The 25,186-nt window shown below is 43.6% G+C and overlaps 1 protein-coding gene across 1 annotated transcript in view; it reads right to left on the reverse strand.

Annotated features, from left to right (window-relative positions):
• mle (maleless) overlaps positions 1 to 25,186 on the reverse strand; it is a 60,031-nt gene that overhangs the window by 26,599 nt on the left and 8,246 nt on the right. Inside the window, exons 4-7 of the mRNA XM_068382068.1 lie at positions 15,813 to 15,998; positions 15,477 to 15,616; positions 1,763 to 1,809; positions 354 to 580 (exon numbers count right to left, since the gene is read on the reverse strand). Of these exons, the coding sequence (XP_068238169.1) occupies positions 354 to 580; positions 1,763 to 1,809; positions 15,477 to 15,616; positions 15,813 to 15,998 (600 nt within the window). The remainder of the gene's footprint in view (positions 1 to 353; positions 581 to 1,762; positions 1,810 to 15,476; positions 15,617 to 15,812; positions 15,999 to 25,186) is intronic.

A 25,186-nucleotide genomic window follows, 5' to 3' on the forward strand; every position in this document is an offset into this window, starting at 1 on the left:
AATTTAGAACCAAAAAAAGAATGAATGATTTCAATTTCTCTGGCATCCTGACATCAATAATTTAGAACCAAACAAAGAATGAATGACCTGAAGTTTTCTGGCTTCCTGACATCAAAAATTTAGAACCAAAAAAAGAATGTAAGAGTTCACGTTTTCTGGAATTGTGACATCAAACATTTAGACCCCAAAAAAGAATGAATGATCTGAAGTTCTCTGGCATCCTGAGATGAAAAATTTAGACCCAAAAAAAGAATGAATGATTTGAAGTTCTCCGGCATCCTGACATCGAAGGTCATTGACGCCGAAAACCAAAAAAAAGATATTCCATCTACGAAAAGTTGAACTTTGCTCACCAGATCCACAGGCTCCACTCCCGACGCCTTTATAATTCCATCCAACTGCATGATCAACTCGGGACTGAGCTTGACTTCGTAGGGCTTCAACTGCTCGGCTTCCTTCTTCTTGAACGATCCAGTGAACGCTTCAATCACGTTCAGATGATACAGTTGTCTGACTAGTGAGAGCGCACAGCTCTTACTAGCAGCCTGCTTGTTTGACCCTGTCTCTCGGGCATAAATGTCTGAAACACAAAATGCAAAGAGCAATGAAAATGGTTAAAAAGAATAAACGTTTAAAAGTCATCTGATGGGAAATAGTAACATCGTCAACTCATCTAGGGGATTCTACAGGTGGAAGATGAATGATAATAATGTACGCTTGAGGGTACAATGTTCTATCTAATTTCTCTCCTTCTGTTATGTTAAAGTTTTCATAGTTTATATAGGAAACATTTTAATATTGTTATTGTTCTTAAAATATTTCATATTTCCTTGTTTTCTATCCTCACTGGGTTATTTTCCCTTGTTGGAGCCCTTGGGCTTATAGAATCCTGCTTTTCCAACTAGGGTTGTAACTTGACAAGTAATAATAATATTAAATTGAATAACAAAATCTTATTTTCATAATGTCTTTGGAAATTAACATGAAGGTAGTGGTCTTTGTGGGAGAACTTTTTTTTTTCTTTGAGTAAAATCTTCCTATATTATATTCCCCATTACTGAATAAAAATAATCAAAACATAAAACTAAATCTTATGAAGAAAAAGCATAGGATATACAAAAGAGTGCACGGCATAAAGTATAAAAATCAAGCTGAGCAATGCATCATATCAATTCTGTAACATTAAAATATGCATACAGAAGGTCCCCCAACTTGAAAGGTTCCAAAAAGCTGTTTACAAGTCAAATTTTCTTGAATTTTGCCCTAGGGTAGGCCTAACCTAAACCCCATGCCTATAAATTCCAGCTACAAATACTCGGGTTTCATATGACATAGACATCAGGTTATTGCAAATGTCATTTTGGTTAACTAAATGATATATAGTTTGATTAAAGTAGAATGGCACCTCGTAATAACAGGGGACGTTGAGGAAGGAGAGAACTAATTGGTAAGGGACCTCTGATAGTGGTTTTAACACGCCCCAGTTATTATACCGACACCCTACAAGGGCGAGCGAGCTGGGTATATTCCTGGCATTCCATACAACTTTATTCTCTGATATATTTAGCAGTATTTATAGCTTAGAAACAGGTTGAGCACAGAAATAGATTCTTCCTTCGTCAACATCCCTTTTCTTTATCTGATCCTTGTTATTTTCAGTAAGATTTTTGTTTGTGTACGAAAGTTTCTACGTTGGGGACCTACTCTGGTGACAAGTAGACTTTAATAACTCTAAAACACAGGTAAATGGCAAAACACTCACCTCTCCCCAGTTGCTTCACGTAAAACTGAATCTCCGCGACGAAACTCCTGTCGAGAGAATGATGTCAGTGATATACTTAAACTGTACAATATATAATACATTAAAAATGGCTTTCTATACACACGGGGGATTTTTGGTGGAAAAAAAAAAACAGTACTGTATTCACTTACTATACATATTACCATGAATTTGCTTTAAGAAATCTATTTCTTTGCAATTTTAACTATAAAACACTAGAAGATAGTATATACTGTAATATGAGCTTGGCCCCCTCTAAATCTATCACAAGTGACTATAAAACTAAGTATCAACTGTCAACAAATTGTGCCAGAAAGACTTTCCAGGTGGAATACAATCATTATTACATATCAATATGTTTAACCTGGCCACCGATGTTGGGACTAAAGTCTCATTAGGGTAACCATCAATAAGTACAAGTTGGAAATAGATTAAACTGGATTTAGAATAAGAAACGACAACTTCGAAAGATGAACAGTACTTGAATCTATTTCAAGGTCGGAGGTAACTCTGAATAAAAATACTTATCAAAACGTTTAAATGTACTTTAACCCTTTTACCCCCAAGGTATTTGGAACTTTCCAACCCTTAACTCCTCGGGGGTTTTCTTTTTTTCAAGCACATTTTGCAGGATATTTATTTTAAATTGCTCTAACAGCCTTAATTTTTGTCATAGAGAGGCCAGGTTGGTCTCATTCACTTGGAAAATGCCTGAAGTTTATCATAAAGTTATCAAAAATATGCAAAAAAAAAAAAAATTTAAATAGCAGTCTTTCGCAAGGACGTACCGGTACGTCCATGGGGGTAAAGGGATGAGTTTTGTGAAACGTACCAGTACGTCCATTGGGGGTAAAAGGGTTAATCTACATGTTAAAATGAACAGATTAGACACACATGAAATATCTAACAACGATGGCAGAAGTACTTCGAAAAATGTTATTTTTATTAGTAAAATAAATTTTTGAATATACTTACCCGATAATCATGTAGCTGTCAACTCCGTTGCCCGACAGAATTCTATGGAGGGATACGCCAGCTATCACAATACTAGAAGGGGGTGTACTTACCAGCGCCACCTGTGGCCAGGTACTATAGTACTTCTTGTTGACACCTCCTCAATTTTTCCTCGGTCCACTGGTTCTCTATGGGGAGGAAGGGAGGGTCAATTAAATCATGATTATCGGGTAAGTATATTCAAAAATTTATTTTACTAATAAAAATAACATTTTTCAATATTAAACTTACCCGATAATCATGTAGCTGATTCACACCCAGGGGGGTGGGTGAAAACCAGTGTACAAGATTAAAGGATAGCTAAGTATCCCATATTTCATATAACAGTTATCTCAAATAACAATGAAATAATAAGTACCTGGTAAGGAAGTCGAATTGAACCGTTACTCTGCCTCTTTTTTAAGTTCGTCTTCCTTACTGAGCGCAGCGTTCCTCTTGGAGGCTGAATCAACTCAAAGGTGCTAAAGTATATAGGGCTGCAACCCCTACTAAAGGACCTCTACACAACCTCTAACCCAGGCGCTTCTCAAGAATGAATTGACCACCCGCCAAATCAAAAGGATGCGGAAGGCTTCTTAGCCTACCGTAACAACCATAAAAACAACAATAAAAGCATTCAAGAGAAAGGTTAAAAAAGGTTATGGGATTAAGGGAATGTAGTGGCTGAGCCCTCACCTACTACTGCACTCGCTGCTACGAATGGTCCCAGGGTGTAGCAGTTCTCGTAAAGAGACTGGACATCTTTAAGATAAAATGATGCAAACACTGACTTGCTCCTCCAATAGGTTGCATCCATTATGCTCTGCAGAGAACGGTTTTTATTAAAGGCCATCGAAGTAGCTACGGCTCTTACTTCGTGGGTCCTTACCTTCAGCAACGCAAGGTCTTCCTCCTTTAAGTGAGAATGGGCTTCTCTAATCAGAAGCCTTACATAATACGAAACCCCGTTCTTGGACATGGGCCTCGAAGGTTTCTTGATGGCACACCATAAGGCTTCTGACTGTCCTCGAATAGGTTTAGACCTATTAAGATAATACTTGAGAGCTCTGACAGGGCAAAGAACTCTCTCTAGTTCGTTACCTACCATGTTGGAGAGGCTAGGTATTTCAAACGATCTAGGCCAAGGACGTGAAGGAAGTTCGTTCTTTGCTAAGAATCCGAGCTGAAAAGAACATGTTGCAGATTCGGTCGTGAAACCAATGTTCTTGTTGAAGGCATGAACCTCACTGACTCTCTTAGCTGTTGCAAGGCAGACGAGAAAAAGAGTCTTGAGGGTAAGGTCCTTGAAGGAAGCTGACTGGAGAGGTTCGAACCTAGGTGACATAAGGAACCTTAAGACTACGTCTAGGTTCCAGCCTGGAGTGGATAGACGACGCTCTTTAGAAGTCTCAAAAGACTTAAGGATGTCTTGAAGGTCCTTGTTGGAAGAAAGGTCCAAACCTCTGTGGCGGAGAACTGAAGCCAACATACTCCTGTACCCTTTAATCGTAGGGGCTGAAAGGGATCTCTCATTCCTAAGATGTAATAGGAAGTCAGCTATTTGGGTCACAGAGGTATTGGTAGAGGATACTGCATTGGCTCTACACCAGCTCCGGAAGACTTCCCACTTAGATTGGTAGACTCTACGAGTGGAAACCCTTCTTGCTCTGGCAATCGCACTGGCTGCCTCCTTCGAAAAGCCTCTAGCTCTAGCGAATCTTTCGACAGTCTGAAGGCAGTCAGCCGAAGAGCGTGGAGGTTTGGGTGCAACCTGTCTACGTGAGGTTGACGTAGAAGGTCCACTCTTAGAGGTAGAGTCCTGGGGATGTCGACTAGCCATTGAAGTACCTCTGTGAACCATTCTCTTGCAGGCCAAAGGGGAGCAACCAGCGTCAGCCGTGTCCCTTCGTGCGAGATGAACTTCTGCAGGACTTTGTTTATTATCTTGAACGGTGGGAATGCGTAAAGGTCGAGATGGGACCAGTTCAGCAGAAAAGCATCCACATGAACTGCTGCAGGGTCTGGAACTGGGGAACAGTACAGCGGAAGTCTCTTGTTCATGGAGGTGGCAAACAGATCTATGGTAGGTTGACCCCACAAGGTCCAAAGTCTGTTGCACACACTCTTGTGGAGGGTCCATTCCGTGGGAATGACCTGATTCCTTCTGCTTAGGCGATCTGCTGAGACGTTCATGTTGCCCTGAATGAACCTCGTGACTAAAGTGAGGTTTTGACTTCTTGACCAAATGAGGAGGTCCCTTGCGATCTCGTATAGGCTCCTCGAATGGGTCCCTCCTTGCTTGGAGATGTAAGCCAAGGCTGTGGTGTTGTCTGAGTTCACCTCCACCACCTTGCCTAGCAGGAGGGACTTGAAGTTCAGCAGGGCTAAATGAACTGCTAGTAGCTCCTTGCAGTTGATGTGGAGCGTTCCCTGTTCTTCGTTCCACGTTCCCGAGCATTCCCGTCCGTTCAGGGTCGCACCCCAGCCCGAGTCCGATGCATCTGAGAAGAGATGAAGATTGGGGGTCTGAATAGCCAACGATAGGCCCTCCCTGAGAAGGAGATTGGTCTTCCACCACAAGAGAGTGGTCTTCATCTCTTTGGTGACTGGGATAGAGACTGCTTCGAGAGTCAAACCCTTGTCCCAATGAGCTGCAAGATGGAATTGAAGAGGGCGGAGGTGGAGTCTCCCTAGCTCGACGAACAGGGCCAGCGATGAAAGGGTCCCTGTGAGACTCATCCACTGTCTCACCGAGCAACTGCTCCTCTTCAGCATGCTCATGATGCAATCTAGGGCTTGGCTTATCCTTGGGGCCGATGGAAAAGCCCGAAAATCCTGACTCCGAATCTCCATTCCCAGGTACACAATGGATTGGGAGGGAATGAGCTGAGACTTTTCTATGTTGACTAACAGACCCAGTTCTCTGATTAAGTCCAAAGTCCAGTTGAGACTCTCCAGACAGCGACGACTCGTGGAGGCTCTCAACAGCCAGTCGTCTAAGTAAAGGGAGGCTCTGATGTCCGATAAGTGGAGGAATTTTGCTATATTCCTCATCAGATGCGTAAACACCATAGGAGCTGTGCTTAGGCCAAAACACAGGGCTTGGAATTGGTAGACAACCTTTCCAAAAACGAATCTCAGGAAAGGTTGGGAGTCTGGATGAATAGGAACGTGAAAGTAGGCATCTTTCAGGTCCAACGAGACCATCCAGTCCTCCTGCCTGACCGCTGCTAGGACCGACTTCGTCGTCTCCATCGTGAACGTCTGCTTGGTGACATACGCATTGAGCGCGCTGACGTCCAGCACCGGTCTCCAACCTCCTGTCTTCTTGGCCACCAGAAAGAGACGGTTGTAGAAGCCCGGGGATTGATGGTCCCGGACTATAACCACTGCCTTCTTCTGCACAAGTAGCGACACCTCCTGGTGCAACGCTAGCCTCTTGTCCTCTTCTTTGTAGTTGGGAGAGAGGTTGATGGGAGATGTGGTCAGAGGGGGTTTGCGGCAGAATGGAATCCTGTAACCCTCCCTCAGCCAACTGACAGACTGGGCGTCTGCACCTCTCTTTTCCCAGGCTTGCCAGAAGATCTTGAGTCTGGCTCCTACTGCTGTCTGGAGATGCGGAGAGTCAGTTTTTTCCTTTAGAAGCCTTGGAACCTTTCCTAGACTTGCTCCTGGAAGAGTCTGGACGGGAGCTTCCTCGGCTGGGGGCTCTACCACGAAAGGGCGGTATGAACCTCGTAGCAGGAGTATCAGCCACTGGGGTGCGATTAGTCCTGGGGACTGAGGTAGCAACCTTAGTCTTCCGAGCCGATGAGGCTACAAGATCATGTGTGTCCTTTTGTATCAGGGCAGCAGACAAGTCCTTAACCAGCTCTTCGGGGAAGAGGAACTTCGAGAGCGGAGCGAAAAGGAGTTGAGACCTTTGACAAGGTGTAATGCTGGAGGAAAGGAAGGTACATAGCTGTTCCCTTTTCTTAAGAACCCCTGACACAAACATCGACGCAAGCTCGCCAGATCCATCTCTAATGGCCTTATCCATGCAGGACATTAATAGCATGGCAGAATCCTTGTCCGCAGGGGAGGTCTTCTTGCTGAGGGCCCCCAGGCACCAGTCTAGGAAGTTGAACATCTCAAATGCTCTAAAAACACCCTTCAGGAAGTGATCAAGGTCTGAGAAGGTCCAGCAAACCTTAGAGCGCCTCATTGCTGTTCTACGAGGCGAGTCTACCAGACTTGAGAAGTCAGCCTGGGCAGAGGCAGGTACTCCCAAGCCTGGTTCCTCTCCTGTGGCATACCAAACGCCCGCTTTAGAAGTGAGCTTAGTCGGAGGAAACATGAACGAAGTCTTTCCAAGGTGTTGCTTAGTCTGCAACCACTCCCCTAAGATCCTTAACGCTCTCTTAGAGGACCTTGCTAGGACTAGCTTAGTATAGGTAGACTTAGCTGGCTGCATGCCCAGCGAAAACTCAGATGGCGGAGAGCGGGGAATAGCAGAGACAAAGTGGTCTGGGTATACCTCCCTAAACAGAGCCAAGACCTTACGAAAGTCAATAGAAGGTGGAGAAGACTTGGATTCATCCACGTCTGATGAGGGATCCAGGTGTGCCGCCTCATCATCAGACGCCTCATCACCAGAGTGTAGCGAAGAGATCGGTAAGGTATGCTGAACAGCAGAGTCAGCACGAGCTGGAACAACAATATTAGTGGTTTCCTCTTCAAGACTCTGTTGAGGGAACACCTGAGGCTCAGACTGCAAAGGCTGATCAAAAGAAGTAGCAGAAGGTAGGCGCATGGGTGGAGGAGGCTGACTCCTAGCATGAGTGACTGAACTCAAGGGTTGCGCTTGCTGAGCGGAAGGCGGATGCGCAGTAGCAAGTTCCTGAGGAACGAGTTGAGGTTCCTGAGGTGTGAGCTGTGAGCGATGAGGTAGTGGCTGCGCAGAACACAGTAATTGTCTCGCGAGTTGAGGCTCCTGAGGCGCAAGGCTAAGGTGTTGTGGTTGCCTTGAGGAGGGTTGAGCTCGCTGCAGCGAGAGCTGAGGAGACTGACTCATGGATGGGAGAGGTTGTTGTACCTCAAGAGAGTGTTGCCTCACTGGTGGAACTGCAAGTGGAAGCGGAGGAAGTAAGGCATAATCTTCCTGTTCCCATTGCTGAGGTTGCCTTAAGGAAGGCGGAGGGAGCTGCACACCACTGGAAACAGTAAACTCAGAACGTGCTAAGGTATTCTGAGGAGCCTCAACATCGTACGCCTGGCAGGCAGTACTGCGGTCAGGCGGAGCGATCGCAGGAGGAGGTGTAACCTGCTCAGCCTGACACTCACGCATCAAGACCGCAAGTTGTGACTGCATGGACTGCAGTAGAGTCAACTTGGGGTCGGCAGACACTAAGGTCTGCTGAGGTAAAGCCTTAACAGCAGAGATCTGTTGTGGCAGAACCTTACTCCTCTTAGGCGGAGTGCATTCAACTGATGACTGCGGCGAGTCAGAGCTGATCCAATGACTGCAGCCCGGTTGAGTTCTTGAGGTCTGGACTCTGCGTTTGAGTGGTCTCGAGACCTGAGTCCAGCGTTTCTTCCCTGACAATTGCTCAGCAGACGAGTAAAAGACGGGCTCAATCGTCTGCAGGTGGGAGTGACGGTCTCTGGAAGACACGCCCGCAACCACCGAGGATACTTCTGTGCGCCGATCAAGGCCTGCCGAACCCTTTTGCCCTTCGACATTGCTTCTCCCCTGGGCTTGGGAGCTTGCAAGAGGTCCCGGACTGGGAGGACGACTGGCACGCACAGAAGTATCCTCACGCACCACACTGACACTGACACTAGCACTTGGCACTGCACTGACACTAGCACTCGTCACAGCACTGGCACTAATTCCACCCACTGCACTCTTGACCTTAAGTTCCTTGACTTCGGCCATAAGAGACTTATGATCACTTACCACTGACTCTACTTTATCGCCTAAGGCCTGAATGGCACGCAAAACAACAGACATATCAGGCTGAGGGCAAATAGTAGGTTCGGGGGTAGCCACTACAGGGGTAGGAAAAGGTAGGGGATCATGAGGTGAGGAAAAAAGTGAAGAGTGAGAAGAACTCCTCCTAACTCTCTCTCTCTCTAACTTGGTTGAGTACTTAAGAAGACGGACAAAATCAAGTTCCGAAAGTCCGGCGCATTCCTCACATCGATCTTCTAACTGACAGGGCCTTTCCCTACAGTCAGAACAAGCGGTGTGAGGATCTACCGAGGCCTTCGGAATACGCCTATTACAAGACCTACATCGTCTATGGGTGGGGGCTTGTGAAATGTCAGACATCTTGAATCAAAAGAGTTAGCCAAGTGGGGTTTCAAAATCAAGCAAAAGATCGTTAACCGTTAAATCAGGACTAAATAATAGCTATCTAAGCTAATATAGAAGTTTTCCAGTAAAGCGACAGCCGAAATCTGAGAGAATACTTCACCAAAAGCCGTGAAAATACTCGAAGATCATAAGCGTATCCCAGAACGTCTTGCCGGAAGCACGACAGAGGAAAAATTGAGGAGGTGTCAACAAGAAGTACTATAGTACCTGGCCACAGGTGGCGCTGGTAAGTACACCCCCTTCTAGTATTGTGATAGCTGGCGTATCCCTCCATAGAATTCTGTCGGGCAACGGAGTTGACAGCTACATGATTATCGGGTAAGTTTAATATTGAAAAGTAAAAAATTGCAGTATAAGTGAAACAAATATACTGTATTGTGAAGTGTGAATTGAAGGGAGAATTGTTTGAAAAAAAATTTCGCACGAGAACAAAAATATTACTGTAAAGCCTAAAATATCATAACCTACTTTATATAATAAAATATTTTGATAAAGAATAAAGGTAAAACCAGTTAAGTAAAATAAAGTCTTTCTGGCACCATACATTTCCAGACACTCAAAGAAAGTATTTCACTACCAAAATGTATAGAAAAACGTTACTTCATTTACAAAATAACAAATCAGAACCAAGCTTAATGATGAAGCCTTCAGCCTTCACTCGAGTCTCATACAAACATATAGTCAAAACTTCTTATAGTTTCTTTGGGCACTAACCTTGAGAGACACTGAGCTCAAACTGCCGATCACCCCCAACCCAGAAGAGACCTGTAAGGAACACTGTTCAGGATATCACTTTATTCCAGCTAGAATTTCTAGGAGCTACGGAGTGGTTTATAAAAAAACAGAAAAATCTTTGGGGAAATTCCATGATATCACCAAAATAAACCCAGTTCTGGGGTTATAAAGGTGCCTTCTAGCTGGAATAATCACTCGACAGGTTGAACCCGGGAGGTGAAAACCCGGGTTCAACCGGCGGTGCAACTCAAGTTTTCTTTGAACAGGATTCCTTTCAGGTCAACCTCAAAACAGTACTACTTCTTCTTCACCAGCTTTACCACTGGGCAAGATAAAAGTCTAGCAAAGAATACTATGCTGCCTTTGAAACCTGTTCATATTACCAGGTTTTCAAGGCTCTAAGGTGCAAGAGAGAGTATTTTTTTTTTGTCTTTACAGGTACCAAAGTCAAATCATACGGAGACGAAGTTCAACATGATTCTACTTTGATACCTGGATCTTCATTGGAACTCCGCAATGTGTACAGAAAAGGTGAAGATTCCTATTTTCAAATATCAGTGCAACTTAAAAGGAATTCTTAAAGCCTCTGAGGAAACTTTTAACGATCAGCATCCTATTTCAAGTTTAAAAAAAAAATATGAAACAAGTAGATCTACTTTATAAAATCTGCCATTCATTCAAGATGTTAAAAAAGTAAAACTATTCTTATACAGCACAGTGACCCTCAAGATACACAACACATTCAATATTTACCTTATTTCAACTTCCTTTTTTTCCCTCTAGTAAAATGAAGGCCCTTACAGGTCTAAAGGCAGGTTTACACAGTCAAACGGTTTGACCGACAAGTGTTTGAAACGGTGTTCGAAAGTGTGAACGTGGTATTCTGTTGTCGAACTGTTCAAAGAAAGTCTGTTCTCGCCTGACTTTTGTGGGCGGGGCTTCATTGTCCACAAACCTTATGCATTTGTGATTGACTCCACCTCTTCAAACCGTTTGACAAGCAGGTTCAATAACCAGGTTCGACGAACCATTCGACCGTGTAAACCGCGCTTTACATGTAGAATCATCTGGAACTTTATAGTGGTTGAATATTTCAAGATGAACCTACCGCAAACCATTATAAATATTCAATTGAATTCCTTTTTTTGGAATTAAAAAACTATTAGAAATTTTCTTTAATCATCAAGAAAATTTTCATTATGTAAAAAGCTAATTGAAAGATCTGCATATAGGGGAAGTGAAACATTCTAGAAATGGAGAGATTACTGTATCCATGTTTTGAAAATTTTCAATGACCTCCGAAAATTTCAGAAAACACTCACATAACTGTATCTTTAAACACAAAATAAAACAAATATTTTTCTTTATCATCAGCAACATTTAGTAATTTTTCAATCATTCGAATCTTAGTTTCCTTTATGGCTATAAGTGGAAGTTCACTGTTTCTGGTATTTACTTCAATTCAGCAAGGGACAAGTTACAAATAAAAATATCTATTTCTCACCATATAAATAGAAATCTATATTCGCTGGAGTCTAATTCATTTAAGATAAAAGATAAATCCTTTAATACGTACCACCCTTACCATCGAGACCTTTGTAAGTGTGGTAAATATCTACCATCTAACATGGAACTTTCCCACCAATTTTGGGAGGTAGCAAATTTTTAGATTATACAAAATAACTGCTGAAGTCTCACAGGTCTGCTAAAGAAGGTGATGAATGCAAGAGTTGATGGGAGAAGTACAAGAGGAAGGCCAAGGTTTGGGTAGATGGATGGTGTGAAGAAAGCTCTGGGTGATAGGAGGATAGATGTGAGAGAGGCAAGTGTGTGTGCTAGAAATAGGAATGAATGGCGAGCGATTGTGACGCAGTTCCGGTAGGCCCTGCTGCTTCCTCCGGTGCCTTAGATGACCGCGGAGGTAGCAGCAGTAGGAGATTCAGCGTTATGAAGCTTCGTCTGTGATGGATAATGGGGGAGGGTGGGCTGTGGCACCCTAGCAGTACCAGCCGAACTCGGTTGAGTCCCTTGTCAGGCTGGGTGGAACGTAGAGATGAGGGGTCCCCTTTTTTGTTTCATTTGTTTGATGTCGGCTACCCCCCAAAATAGGGGGGAAGTGCCTTGGTATATGTAACAAATTAACTGCCTAACCTGAGCTATAATTTATACAATATGCAATATAAAATGTTTCTTCAATACTATTTAAAAGTTAATTTTCTATTACTGAGGTATTCATAAACATTTCAGGTGATCCTTATGTTACTTGTCCTGTTACCAACATTAACTTAAATCAATACATTCTTAAAACATTTACGAGAACTTACTACAGATGTGTACATTGAATGTATTAGTAGAATATCTTGTTGAAGAAAAGAATATCATCCTAACTTTTTCAAGAAAAGAATATCATCCTAACTTTGTTACCTCCAATGACAAAATATATTAAGGAAATTCTGATGTATAAGAGGATGAAGACGTTAAAAATTAAAGTGAAAAATAAAAATATTCCTTAAATGCCATCTTCCACCAAGAGTGGGCTGGTTCAGAATTCTGATTTTAAGCTTGAACTCTAGATAGGACTTTCCAACACTGGCACTCTTACATGAAAACAGCACTCGAAAGTTTAACAATGACAGGTGACAAAAGCAGCACCATCAAAAATACAGCAGACAAAAATAGCAAGTTGTACATAAATATACCAAGGCACTTCCCCCCAATTTTGGGGGGTCGCCGACATCAAACAATGAAACAGAAAAGGGGACCTCTCCTCTCTATGTTCCTCCCAGCCTGAAAAGGGACTCAACCGAGTTCGGCTGGTACTGCTAGGGGTGCCACAGCCCACCCTCCCACATTATGCCCCCTGTGGCCGCGGGGGCATAAAAACAATTAGAATGGCGCCAACGTTATCCCTGCGTGTCGTAAGAGGCGACTAAAAGGGACGGGATGAGGGGGCTGGGAACCCCCTCTCCTGTATTTACAATCCCTTACAATCCTGTGAGACATCAGCAGAGAGGTGGAGCTGGGGGGAGAGTGACTGCTCCCCGCACTCTAGCATGTAGTACCACAACAAAATTTGTTCCTGAACAACTGGATACATAAACTCTAATCATTCTTATTCAGCATCTACAGTAATTTGACAGTAGATACTACTTATCAGTAAAAGCCATTGCATAGTCCTCTTGCTCGAGGGTAAACTGGGGCACACTTTTTCATCTAATTTCTCTTTCTTTTATTAATTTCATAGTTTATATAGGAATTTATTTATTTCAATGTTGTTACTGTTCTTAAAATATTTTTATTTTCCTTGTAGTCCTTCCCAACAGGGTTATTTTCCCCGTTGGGGCCGTTGGACTTATAGCATCCTGCTTTGCCAACAACTTAGACCCGACAGACGAAACTGAGGAGACCTTCAACCAAAAAAAGGTGTGAAATTGTGAATCAGGAAGGCGTACAAGGAAATAAGTGCAAACTAGTGACAAAAATGGTTTCAAGGAAGTAAGAGTTAAGTTCCAACTAAAAGAAAAAAAGTGCTACAAAGAAATGATGAATCTTAATACGTACAGAAAAGATAAGGAACACTGAAAATGAAAATTAGATAGCAATGTAGACAATAAGACCTTGGCATACATAAAGGTTTGATTCCTTTTGGATGCTTGCTCGCAAACTCCAAGATGCTCGTAAAGTAAAAAAGGTTTTCCTATAAGAAATAAAGGAAATTTCCTTGATGCATTCTCCCTCCTCCTCTCCCATCGTTATCCCTACATTATGGGGTCAGTTGCTTGACGTGCCCTCTTCAATGCCTTCTATCAAAGTCATCCGATAACCAAACCTCTGCTCTCCATATCATCCTTCACTGTATTTCACCATCTAATTCTCTGCCTCACTCTTGATCTTCTCCTTCTTAGAGGTTCCTCCAAAGCTCTCCTCATTCCCTCCCCATCATCCATCATCAACACATGCTCATATCTCAATTGTGACACTTATCATTTTCTAATCTTTATAGGGATATTCCCATAATCCACATTGGCCTTCTCTTGCCTGTTCTCACAAGCTTTGCTTCCCCCTTTCATCTGTGGACCAACATTTCTGATCCATACATCAACACTTGTTTTATTACTGTAATTTAGATTCTGACTTTTAGCTTGATTGGCATTTTCTTGTCACATACTCCCTCCATTTCCCCCCGGGGCTGTTTTTATCCTAATCCTCACATCCTCTGAACTTATAGTAAATCCAAACTATCTCAATTATTCTACCTGTTTTATAACAGAGCCTCTACTTTTCTGCCAAGCTATCCTTACTGCTCACCATAACCTCGGTCTTATCCAAGTTTACCCTCAAGCTACCCATTTCCCGTCATTCTACAACACTTCCCTCATTTTCAGCAGTATTCATCATATATAATTATAGCAACTCCCACAATCATTTTGATCTCTTCACTTAACACATCCATGACTAGCGCACATAAAAGTGGACTTCAAACTGACCCACTGCGTAATCAAAGACTAAATTAAGAGGTTTATGTTTTCCTAACTGCCGCTGTTACTCAAACCATTCTAACCAATTGGGACTTATGGGACTTTCCTCATTCTCAAGCACCAAAACATTTCTCTTGGGATTCTATCATATGTCTTCTCTAGAGTTATAAAAGCACAGAAGAGCTTCTGGTTTCCCTCTAGTCTCTTTTTCCTATAGCTGCCTAACTATAAAGATGGCACCTTCAGTCCTTTTAACCGCTTATGAATCAATATTGCAGTTTCCCAATATTCACCGTCTCTCAATCTCTCGTCTTGTATCCTATCAAACAGTTTAAAACCATGCTCTGTTAGTTTAATAACATTGTAGTTACCACATTCCATGACATCACCTTTCTGCTTAGAACTGAAAAATCTTGTAAAAAGTATACTAAATTTTTATACCTGAGACTTCTTAATCGATATAATTTTTTTATCTAATAAGAATAAAATTATAGGAAGCCTATTTTTAGATAATTTCATGCACCTCCTAACATTAAGCTTTAGTGAACAGTCTCCACCACGTCAAGAGAACTCCTGAAAAAGACTCGGGGAACTAAATCTCATCGAAAATAATAATTTTGAAAATCTTAAAATCCTAAAAGCAGTGTCCACTACACTACATGACTAGTTAAGTATTCTGTAATTATAGATTTACAAGATCTAAATAAAAAAATTTTGTTATAGAAGAAAATATGAATGTTATCTATGGGATACTGTATATGATTAACATCTTGGTATGACCAAAATATCTGTCAGTTAAAGACACTAAAGCAGAAAATACAACCAACATAATTATGTAGAATTTTCAAGCTGAAACAGAAAAATCAAGTGCTAACTTCCCTTCTCATCTCTATACAATAAATCATGTATAATAATGGCAATCTGACAAAATATTTAGCACTTGAAAAACAATCTATTCCTGAAGCTGTTTTCACAATTGTATCTATCCCCACCACATTCTAAAATGATTACTGACTATACAGAACTAAAAATTTAATCAACTGACACGTAGTAAAACAAGAAACATATTGAATTCTGTGCTATACTGATTGATGCATTTTTTTAAATCACAAAAATAGAATCTATAACTTACCTGTTGTGATCTGGTCCAATTGCTTTATATTTGTAGTCAGCACTTATCTTGTTCGTCTGCATAAACATATGCAAACGTGACTTGGCGTTTTCTACCGTCCAATTGCCATGGATATTGGCAGTCATATCGCATTCCTCTGCCTATAAAGAAGGAAACAATTTAATCTATAATGCATTCAGTCTGAATTATAAATAAAAAAAGCTCAAGATAAACGACAGGCGAAATCTAGCCGAGGCCCTTTGCGTCAATAGGCTTAAGAGATGATGATGACGATGAAGAACCAGATTGTCAATAAAAGATGATGCAAAACACAAACTAGAGGACGTGAAAACTTACGTCTTCGATGGCCGCCCTCTCCTGGACCCTTTCCATATACGTCAGCGGCTTCTCTCTCCCGTCGTGCTGAATTGGTCTGTAAACGTTGCCCTCGTCGCGAAGGCCGGGAACTGGCTTCATGGGGGCACTTGGCTGCCATTCTGTAGGTCCACTGTCAATTGGAGGTTGGTCTGGTTTATCCCCACCCTGTAAAAGAACTCATTCTAAGCAAACAGAACTGCAAGAGAATAACTCATTCTAAGAAAACAGAACTACAGGAAAATAACTCATTCTAAGCAAACAGAACTGCAGGCATGTCGATCACACATTGGCAACTATAGTCCATTTCTTTTAGCTAGTCATATTTGCACCGACTTGCAACTGTGCCCTTTTAGCTCAGAAAAGTTTCCTGGTCGCTGATTGGTTAGAATTATTTTGTCCAACTAATCAGTGATCAGGAAACTTTTCCGAGCTAAAAGGGCACCACTGCGAGTCCGTGCAAATATGACTCGCTAAAAGAAATAGACTATAGTGTATATACCACACATCTACTGCATTGTGTCATCCACTGCATTAATACAGGGATTCTCCAAGTGCTAGTGATAGTTATTAGAAATGAATTGAATAATACAGCCTACAGTATACGGTACTGGTATAATTAGCATTAATACATTGCTTACTTTGATATAAGCATACACTATAAAAGAGAGTCCTCGCTAGACTCCGCGCCAGAACCAAGACCACCTTGTGTGCAGTGCGAGAACTGCAGTATGCTGACGACAATGCCACCCCAGGTCAGACGGCAGAGGACCTGCAGTCGTTAGCTGATGCATACAACTCTGCCTACGAACGTTTTGGGATGCAAGTCAACTCAGACAAAACCAAGACCCTCATCCAACGTCCACCAGGACTGATGCTCCCCAACTTCAATACCACAGTGAATGACCAACCATTAGAACAGGTGGACCAGTTCTCCTACCTAGGGAGCATCCTAACATCAGCTCCCACAAGCAAAAAGGACGTGGAGAACAGGATCAGGGCAGCCCACTCCGCCTTTGGCCGACTCAACTGCCGCGTATTTAACAACCACGCACTGACAATGACCACCAAAATAATGGTGTTCAAGGCAGTAGTCCTCTCCACGCTCCTGTATGCATGTGAAACATGGACGCTATATAAAAACGATCTTAAAAACCTAGAACGCTTCCAACAAATGAAACTGAGGCAGATCTTGAAAATCCCCTGGGAGAGCCACACCACCAACATTGAAGTCTTAGAACGTGCCTCGCTGACCAGCATGGAGGCCACCATCATCCACCACCGCCTCCGCTGGATAGGACACGTGCATAGGATGGATCCATCTAGGCTCCCAAAGAAAATATTCTACGGAGAACTGACCCAGGGCACCAGACCACGAGGAGCCCCGAAAATGCGCTATAAAGATCAACTAAAGCACACCCTGGCTCTAACTGACATCGATCCTTCCTCATGGGAAGAAACAGCCAGGGACAGGAAAACCTGGAGGAGTACAGTACACCATGGCACCGTGGACTTCGAGGAGAGGAGGAGACAAAATGAGGAGGCTAGGAGGAGAAGAAGGAGAGAGCGATTAGAACAGCCCCGCCCACCACCTACCCTCCCTTGCGAACACTGTCCGCGACTCTTCCACCACAGACTAGGACTTAACAGCCACATCAGACATAAGCACCCACCCCACAGATAGGAGGCTGATGGCTAACGACAGAACCCAATACTCGGACACGAGTGGGCGCCGACGACGATAAAAGAGAGTAATCCATCTCGTTATAAACACCAACAAGCAACTAGGACCATTCTTCATGTGTCTACATCATCATGTAAAATGATACTGAAGGACTCCACGACAGAAAGACAAAAGGCTGGACAGGATTTAGTTTTGTATATCAGAATTTGTCTTGTCTCGTAGGATTTTTATACAGCTTCATCTGAGGTGGATAATGTGGGAGGGTGGGCTGTGGCACCCTAGCAGTACCAGCTGAACTCGGTTGAGTCCCTGGTTAGGCTGAAGGAACGTAGAGAGTAGAGGTCCCCTTTTTGTTTTGTTTCTTTGTTGCTGTCGGCTACCCGCCAAAATTGGGGGAAGTGCCTTTGGTATATGTATTTATGTCAGAATTTATAAAATAAATAGTGTAATTCTTTTTTTTTTTTTTCAAGACTGCCAACAGGACAAAGACTTGTATAATTAACCAGATAGATGTACGGTATGGTGTGTCGGCTCTGCCATGTTGACCAACTCTATCCGGCATTCTATTTTTAGTCTATGGATTACAAGAGTTGCTTTATATATTTTTGTGTCAATTATTAATTATTGTTAAGCTTATTTTCATAATGATGAGAGCTTTTAATTGCTTTCCAATTCTTATTCTGCCTGGAGATATTGAACAAAATCCAAGACTTTACTTTGCCAATGCCATCTAATGTACTACAATATTTGTGAACTGCATTATTATTTGCTAAGCTACAACCCTACTTGGAAAAGCAGGATGCCATAAGCCCAGGGGGCCCAACAGGGAAAATAGCCCTATGAGGAAAGGAAACAAAGAAAAATAAAATATTTTAAGAACGGACATTTAAATACATATTTCCTATATAAACTATGATAACTTTAACAAGAGAAAGAGAAACGAGATAGAATAGTGTACCCGAGGGTACCCTCAAACAAGAGAACTCTAACCCAAGACAGTGGAAGCATGGTAAAGAGGCTATGGCACTACCTAAGGCTAGAGAACAATGGTTTGATTTTGGAGTGTCCCTTTCCTAGAAGAGCTGCTTACCATAGCTAAAGTCTCTCATCAACTCTTATCAAGAGGAAAGTAGCCACTAGACTTTTATAGTGCAGTAGTTAACCCCTTCGGTGAAGAAGAATTGCTTGGTAATCCCAGTGTTGTCAGGTGTAGGAGGACAGAGGAGAATCTGTAAAGAATAGGCCAGACTATTCAGTGTATGTGTAGGCAAGGGGAAAGTGAACCGTAACTAGAGAGAAGGATCCAATGCAGCACTGTCTGGCCAGTCAAAGGACCACACAACTCTCTAGTGGTAGTACCTCAATGGGTGGCTGGTGCCCTGGCCAACCTACTACCTATCAAATGATATTTTATCATCAGAAACTTTGTCTATTCAAAAGAGGCACTCATCTGAATTCCTTAATTCTAAGTTCAAAGAAACCAATAATTTTCTAACGGAATGGTACATTAAACTTAGGGCAAGGGGAATGACGATGTATACAGTATTAGGACCAAGCACAGCACCGTGCTTCTCGTAAGTCCTGCTACAAATGTGGATGTCACTTCAACATTCAGACCCTCTACATTGATTATGACTATACGATTATAAAATCTTAGATGTGATTCTTTAATGTAAATTTACTCGAGAAACTAATTGTCAGTTTCTTCTTCAATTGCAGATAATACAGGCTTATTGAGAAAGTCTTTTTAAGATATTTGGTGATCCAACTATTCTTTCATTCTATCTCGTTTAATGTGTTATTTTCCTATCTGGCCTTCAGCTGCTGAATCTCATATTAATTAGTTGAACAAATGTGGTCTATTAAACTTCTTATTTCTCATTCAGTTAGTTCTTTATGCATGTTGCATTAGCTTTTTCAGAATTCTTACCCTAATTTTCATTTAGATCTTCAATTAATTCTAATAGTCTTCCCTTCTACATTTTAAGGCTCAATACTACACAGTATTCTAGAATCAAATAATTAATCTGGTCAAATTAATAAAGCCTGAATAATCAAATAAAATGATATTTTAATTATAAAATAAATTTTTGAATATACTTACCAGGTGAATATATAATAGCTGCTGCTCCAGCGGCTCGACAGAAAAAACACACAAAAACTCGCGAGCGATCGCTATGAAGGTTGCGGGTGTGCCCACCAGCGCCAACTATCGGCCAGATACCACACATGCATGTAAACAAGCCTCAATTCTTCTCGTCCCGCTGCGTCTCTTTTGGGGAGGAAGGGAGGGCCTTTAATTTATATATTCACCGGGTAAGTATATTCAAAAATTTATTTTATAATTAAAATATCATTTTTAAATATTTAACTTAGCCGGTGATATAATAGCTGATTCACACCCAAGGCGGTGGGTAGAGACCAGAGTTAATTAAGTTTACAGCGTATATGCTTAGAGTTTTTGACAGTTATCAATATAACAAAACCCAAATATATAAAGGTACCTGGTAAGGAAGTTGACTTTGACGATTACTCTGCCTTGTAAGTCCGTCTTCCTCACGAAGCCCAGCGATCCTCTTAGGATGCTGAAAGACTCCCAGGAGCTGAAGTATCAAGGGCTGCAACCCATACAAACAGGACCTCATCAAACCCCTAATCTGGGCGCTCTCAAGAAATGACTTTGACCACCCGCCAAATCAACCAGGATGCGAAAGGCTTCTTAGCCTTCCGTACAACCCAAAAAACAATATTAAAAACATTTCAAGAGACAGATTAAAAAGGATATTGGAATTAGGGAAGTGTAGTGGTAGAACCCTAACCCACTACTGCACTCGCTGCAACGAATGGACCCAGTGTGTAGCAGTCCTCGTAAAGAGTCTGGACACTGACTTGCTTCTCCAAAAAGTCGCGTCCATGATACTTTGCAGAGATCTATTTTGCTTGAAGGCCACGGAGGTTGCTATAGCTCTAACTTCGTGCGTCTTAACCTTAAGCAAACATCGGTCTTTCTCATTCAAGTGAGAATGAGCTTCTCGTATTAAAAATCTGATAAAATATGACAAAGCATTCTTTGACATAGGCAATGATGGTTTCTTAACTGAGCACCATAATGCCTCAGATTTACCTCGTAATGACTTAGTACGAGCTAAATAGAACTTAAGAGCTCTAACAGGACATAATACTCTTTCCAGTTCGTTGCCTACGATCTCTGATAAGCAAGGAATATCAAAAGATTTAGGCCAAGGACGAGAAGGCAGTTCATTTTTGGCCAAGAAACCAAGTTGAAGAGAACAAGTGGCTTTTTCTGTAGAAAAGCCGATGTTCTTACTGAAGGCATGAAGTTCACTGACTCTTTTAGCCGAAGCCAAGCACACTAGGAAAAGTGTCTTGAGAGTGAGATCCTTCAGGGAGGCTGAATGTAATGGCTCAAACCTGTCTGACATGAGGAACCTTAGGACCACGTCTAAGTTCCATCCAGGAGTTGCCAAACGACGTTCCTTAGAGGTCTCGAAAGACTTAAGGAGATCTTGGAGATCTTTATTGTTGGAAAGATCTAAGCCTCTATGCCGAAAGACCGAAACCAACATGCTCCTGTAGCCCTTGATCGTGGGAGCTGAAAGGGAGCGAACCTTTCTCAGATGTAAAAGAAAATCAGCGATTTGGGCTACAGAGGTACTGGACGAGGACACAGATGCTGACTTGCACCAGTCTCGAAAGACTTCCCACTTCGACTGGTATACTCTAATGGTAGAAGCTCTCCTCGCTCTTGCAATCGCACTGGCTGCCTCCTTCGAAAAGCCTCGAGCTCTTGAGAGTCTTTCGATAGTCTGAAGGCAGTCAGACGAAGAGCGGGGAGGTTTTGGTGTACATTCTTTACGTGGGGCTGACGTAACAGATCTACCCTTAAAGGAAGACTTCTTGGAAAGTCTACCAGCCATCGAAGTACCTCGGTGAACCACTCTCTCGCGGGCCAGAGGGGAGCAACCAACCTCAACCTTGTCCCTTCGTGAGAGGCGAACTTCTGCAGTACCTTGTTGACAATCTTGAATGGTGGGAATGCAAATAAGTCCAGATGAGACCAATCTAGGAGAAATGCGTCTATGTGTATTGCTGCTGGGTCTGGGACTGGAGAGCAATAGATTGGAAGTCTCTTGGTCATCGAGGTGGCAAAGAGGTCTATGGTGGGTTGACCCCAAGTCGCCCAAAGACTCTTGCACACGTCCTTGTGGAGGGTCCATTCCGTAGGAATTACCTGACCCCTCCGACTGAGACAGTCTGCTAAGACGTTCAAGTCACCCTGGATAAACCTCGTTAACAGGGAGATGCCTCGATCTCTTGACCAAATGAGCAGGTCCCTTGCGATCTCGTACAGCGTGAGGGAGTGGGTGCCTCCTTGCTTGGAGATGTACGCCAAGGCTGTGGTATTGTCGGAGTTGATCTCTACCACTTTGTTTCGAAGGAGACTCGAATTTCATCAAGGCCAAGTGGACTGCCAAAAGCTCCTTGCCGTTGATGTGCATGCTCCTCTGACTTGAGGTCCACAGACCTGAGCATTCCCGACCGTCCAGGGTCGCACCCCAACCCAAATCCGACGCGTCTGAGAATAGTACGTGGTTTGGGTTCTGAACTGCTAGGGAAAGTCCCTCTCTCAGACTGATATTGTCGTTCCACCAATTCAGGCATGCCTTTACTGTTTCGGAGACCGGGATTGAGACCGTCTCTAACGTCTTGTCCTTCTTCCAGTGAAAGGCTAGATGGAACTGGAGAGGTCGAAGGTGTAGTCTTCCTAGCGAGACAAACTGCTCCAGGGATGATAGAGTTCCTACTAGACTCATCCAATTCCTGACTGAGCATCGTTCTCTCTTCAACATTAGTTGGACTTTGAGCAGGGCTTGCTCTATTCGGGTGGCAGACGGAAAAGCCCGAAAAACTGGACTGCGAATCTCCATCCCTAAATACAGTATAGTTTGGGATGGAATCAGCTGGGACTTTTCTAGGTTGACCAAAAGTCCCAATTCCTTGGTCAGATCCAATGTCCAATGAAGATCCTGCAGACAGCGATGACTGGACGAGGCTCTGAGAAGCCAGTCGTCCAAGTACAGGGAGGCTCGGATTCCCGATAAATGGAGGAATTTTGCTACATTCCTCATAAGCCTCGTAAACACGAGAGGAGCAGGACTTAGGCCAAAGCACAGGGCCCGAAACTGGTATACCACATTCTTGAAAACATACCTCAGAAACGGTTGGGAATCTGGGTGTATAGGGATGTGGAAGTACGCGTCTCGTAGGTCGAGAGAGACCATCCAGTCTCCCTTTCTGACCGCTGCTAAGACTGATTTCGTGGTCTCCATGGTGAACTTTGTTTTCGTAACAAAGACGTTGAGCACCGGTCTCCAACCTCCTGTCTTCTTCGGGACTAGGAAGAGACGGTTGTAAAACCCCGGTGATTGAAGGTCCGAGACTTTCACCACCGCTCCCTTCTCTAGCAACAGACACTCTTCTAGGTTTAGGGCTTGTCTCTTTGACTCCTCTCGGTACCTGGGAGAGAGGTCAATGGGGGAAGTCGCTAGAGGAGGTTTGCGTACAAATGGAATTTTGTACCCCTCTCTGAGCAACCTAACAGACTGTTGGTCTGCGCCCCTCTTCTCCCAGGCCTGCCAGAAGCTCTTCAATCTGGCTCCTACTGCTGTCTGAGGCTGTGGGCAGTCAGACTCTGCCACGTGAGGACTTGGCTCCTCTCTTCTTTCCTCTCTTTCCCTCGGCACGAGTACTTCCCCTGCTGGGAGCTCTGCCACGAAAGGGCGGGATAAATCTGGACGCCGGAGTGTCGATCCTGGGTCTAGCAGAAAAGGATGTAGAAGGAGTCCCCTTGCGAGCAGAGGACGCCACCAAGTCATGGGTGTCCTTCTGCACAAGCGAAGAAGCTATGTCCTTAACCAATTGTTGCGGAAACAAAAACTTTGATAAGGGAGCAAAGAGCAGTTCTGATCTCTGACAGGGAGTAACTCCTGCCGAAAGAAAAGAGCAAAGGGACTCTCGCTTCTTTAAGACTCCCGACGTAAAAGAGGAGGCGAGCTCATTGGAACCATCGCGGATGGCTTTATCCATACAGGACATTATCAGTAAGGAGACATCTCTATCAGCCGATGAGATTTTCCTACTTAAGGCTCCCAAAGACCAGTCAAGGAAGTTGAAAACTTCAAAGGCTCTGTATACGCCTTTCAGCAGATGGTCAAGGTCCGAGGAGGACCAACAAATCTTCGAGCGTCTCATGGCTAGGCGGCGGGGAGAGTCTACGAGGCTTGAGAAGTCACCCTGGGCAGAGGCAGGGACTCCCAAGCCGAGAACTTTTCCCGTGGCATACCAGACGCTCGATCTAGACGAGAGCTTTGACGGAGGGAAGGCAAAGGCCGTCTTCCCCAAACTCCTCCTGGTATCCAACCAGTCGCCTAAAAGGTGTAAAGCTCTCTTGGAAGAGCGAGAGAGCACTAGCTTCGTAAAGGCTGGCATGTTAGCAGGTAAGCCTAGAGCAAACTCAGACGGTGGCGAACGAGGGGCAACAGTGACGAAGTGATCGGGAAAAAGCTCCTTGAAAATTAACATGACTTTCTTAAAGTCCATTGATGGAGGAACCGTTCTAGGTTCGTCTACATCCGAAGGATGATCATCATGATGAGGGTCAGCAACGTCCTCATCTGAAGGATCCTCATCCGACAACTGCTGAGTAACAAGCAAAGGGGTTGGCAATGCTTGACACGCAGAGTCCACACGCACTGGTGCATTAGTAGCAGTCCAGGACGCTACGTCATGTAACTGCTTAACAGCCTAACTGTCAACAACAACAGGAGCGGGAGGACGCTCGACGTCAACTCGAGACTGTTTTGACTGCCTAGACTGAGCAGTCAAAACAACTCTAGACTGCGGTGGTTGACGCTCAGCGCCAAAACAAGTCAACTCCGCTGGTTGGCGAACGTCCTGAACGTCAACAAGAGCATTAGGAAGTGGCTGAACGTCCATATGCGGCTGAAAGTCAACACGTGACTGCATCGAGTGAGGCTCTACAAAGCGTGACTGACGTGACTTAGCTACGCCAACGTCAACAGGACGAGCAAAGGCTCGTTTTGGCGGCTGAAGGCCAGGATCTCGATGAGTTAAGCGGCGAGGATCATCGTGAACCTTTTCGGCAGAATAGTCTTCCATAAGGGAGGCGAGCTTGATCTGCATGTCTTGCAGCACAACCCATTTAGGATCAACGGGAATGGGTGCGGTAAAAGACGGGGTTAACGTCTGAGACTGCACAACCTTGCCTACACCAAGACTCTCTGAGCCTGTGTAACGTTGCTGCTTAGGCGGCGAGCAGTCTTCCGATGACTGCAAAGGGTCAGAGCTGTCCCAATGGCTACAACCAGGACGCTGGACCTGTCCTGAAGGGACCGACTTTCGCTTAAGGGGCCTAGAAACCTTGCTCCACGGTTTCTTATGCGAAAAGCCTTCGGATGACGAGGAGAAAATGGTCTCTCTGGTAGGGGCGATCTTGGTGAGACACGCCTGTTACCATAGAGGGAACGTCTGTTCGCTGATCAAGTCCTCTCGAACCCATAAGTCGTACGACATTACTTCTCCCCTGGGCTTGGGAGCTTGCAAGAGGTCTCGGACTAGGCGAACGACAGGC

The sequence above is a fragment of the Palaemon carinicauda genome, chromosome 10, assembly GCF_036898095.1.
Source record: "Palaemon carinicauda isolate YSFRI2023 chromosome 10, ASM3689809v2, whole genome shotgun sequence".
Taxonomy (NCBI): Eukaryota; Metazoa; Arthropoda; class Malacostraca; order Decapoda; family Palaemonidae; genus Palaemon; species Palaemon carinicauda.